The 2,504-nt window shown below is 30.0% G+C and overlaps 1 protein-coding gene across 1 annotated transcript; it reads right to left on the bottom strand.

Moving 5' to 3' along the window:
- Positions 1–103: 103 nt before the first annotated feature.
- On the bottom strand, positions 104–2,297 carry LOC110037652 (actin-related protein 2/3 complex subunit 2B; the record flags this gene model as incomplete). The annotated part of the gene is made up of 5 exons (XM_020742352.1): positions 104–320; positions 397–488; positions 857–989; positions 1,343–1,420; positions 2,103–2,297. Coding segments are annotated over 5 exons (576 nt in total), but the record flags the coding sequence as incomplete, so codon positions are not given.
- Between the last annotated feature and the right edge of the window lie 207 nt (positions 2,298–2,504).

Here is a 2,504-nt window from a genome sequence, read left to right as displayed (position 1 = left end):
CCACTCAATTCTTATGTAATTACATATCTAACACCAAAATTTTACTTCTTGCATCACATCCAAAATATCACTATTTTTTCTTTTTTATATAGTGAAATTCACCTTTTCATGCAATGGTTATGTGGTATGTTTGTCAAGTTTGAAGTTTGGGTGTGAAATATATGCACACAATCTTCCTTTTCTAGTATAAATTGTGGATCTTTGGTGATTAAATCATGCACGGAGCCTTGTCAATGAATACCTTAATGATACATAAGATTTACCTTGGTAAAACTTTCGATACGCTGCCTCATCTTTCTTTGAATGAAACCTTTTGTGCACTGCTGAGTTTACTTAATCTTTAAAGATTTAGAAATAGTTATTTTAATAATTAGGATTGTAATTATTGCTAATTACCTTCACATAGTATTTAATGTATGCATCCATATTCAGAAGAATCCACATAACCTTATCTGCTCTTTCACCTTTAACATGATGTGGAAGAATGTCTGTAAAGAACCAAAACCCAAGAAAGAAAATCAGACAGAAATATTCCAAATTTCTAGGACCATGCTCGAGTAACTGCTCATTTTACTCTGAATTGATTGGGGTAATTACATACATAGCACTCAAAACATTGCTATTTACAAATCTTGCTCACTCTTTCATCCTTTCTTTCAAATGTTCACTCAAATATCAAAATTCATGATAAAATCCTAACCCATATTTTTCATTTCTATCCAATTCTCAATTGTTTGATTGTGGCATGCATAATGCAACTGTTTGTTAGTTCAAGCAATCACCTTGGTGTAACTTTGTAAATAGCAATGTTTTGAGTGTTGTCTATGTAATGATCGCTTGATTTAAATTTGCTTACCGAAGATTACAAATCCTCCATTAGTTGTTAAGTACTGGAAATTCTCCCCTCTCAATTCCAGAGGAGGTATTGGTGACCATGTACAATGTGGTGCCTTGGCATAAGCAGATGAGTTTGCAACATCTGTTATTTCCTGTTTTTGATATTTGCATTGCGAAAACAAAAACGATAATTATTGGAACTTGAAAGTAGATCACTAGAAAGCATTATTCTTTTGGGAATTTTACATGCATACCACCCAATTATTATGTTCTTACATATCTAACACTTAAGCTTTGCTTTTTACATTCATAACATCAAATCTTTCATATCACATAAAAAACACTACCATGTTAACTTTTAAAAGTGAAATTCACCTTTTTATGCATAGATAAGGTGGAATATATGTAAAAATTAATGTTTTGGTGTTAGATATGTAGGGGGGTTTTTTTTAAAATTTTTTTTTTTTTTTAAAAAAAAAAAAAAAAAAAAAAAAAAAAAACTTGCCTGAAAGAAAGCTGTTGCAAGAATAACGTCAGAGTAATCTTTAAAACGCATGGGAAATATGGCAGTTAACTTTTCTGGCTGTTACATGAATACACCATGAAGTCAGCTTCTTTAGAACAACAGAAGTATTATTTAGCAATGTTTAGGAAGATAAGAGCAAGTTGAAGTGGTGAAAGCATATAATTGTCTGAGGTTATTCTTAGAATAAAATTTCTGTTAAATATTCAATAGTTATTCGATAAAGGTTGGTTACCAATCTCAAAAAGCATCAAGCTTTCTCTTTGGGATCATTTGGAATCACTTTTGTTTTTTATTTTTAATTTTTAATGTTTATTTTGTTTTTTTTGTATCTTTTGATTTGAAACAAAATATGTTTTGCTATTTGGTTAAAGTATGGTTGCTTTTAAAAACACTCAAAATACCTAGAAGCTAAAGCTAAAACAAAATATGTTTGGCTAATTGGTTAAGGTATGGTTTTGGCTGCTTTTAAAAACAAAAGAAAAAACTAAAACTAAAATGAAATACAAAATTGATCTCAACCAAGCCCTTAGTAAATGTCGTGGCAATACTTTTGAGTTGTCTCTTTGTTAGACACAATTAAGCCTAGCTGAAAGTTAAAATCTTTATTAACGAACAAAAAAATAGCACTAAAACTGAGCTATGGTTTTGAGGACTTAAAAATCGTAAGTTATGATATTCTAAAACTACTTTAAATTGTTGAAACAGGTTACTTGTTGGATGTAGTTTATAAAAAATATACCGTTCTTATGATGAAAAATGGGTCTCTTGGGTGATAAACAAGTTTGATGGGCTTGTACACCCCGTAAGACACCTCTTGAGAACCAATACTCCACAAAATGTCTTTCAATTGCGAGTTCAATATGCTTGCTTGGAGGGATGAAATTTCTGTGATAGCCTTCATACGATCTTCTGAAATTTTTTTTTGTTTATTTTGTTAGCAAAGAAGTAGATAAATAGCTATGATAAGAAAATGGAGATCTAGAAACAGTTCGATAAGTTTATGTATTGAAAGAAAATAGTGCGGTTTAAGATAAAGATGAAGGTATTTAGAAAATATGAAATGTCATATTAAAATTTATGAAATGGGATTTTTAAAGAAAATTTGTTCAAAAAATTAAAGTGAACAAAGCCATTAAATATG

The sequence above is a fragment of the Phalaenopsis equestris genome, unplaced genomic scaffold, assembly GCF_001263595.1.
Source record: "Phalaenopsis equestris unplaced genomic scaffold, ASM126359v1 Scaffold222983, whole genome shotgun sequence".
In the NCBI taxonomy this organism is placed as follows: Eukaryota; Viridiplantae; Streptophyta; class Magnoliopsida; order Asparagales; family Orchidaceae; genus Phalaenopsis; species Phalaenopsis equestris.
Note: the sequence above shows the minus strand (reverse complement) of the source record. Positions and strands in the feature narration are given on the sequence as shown.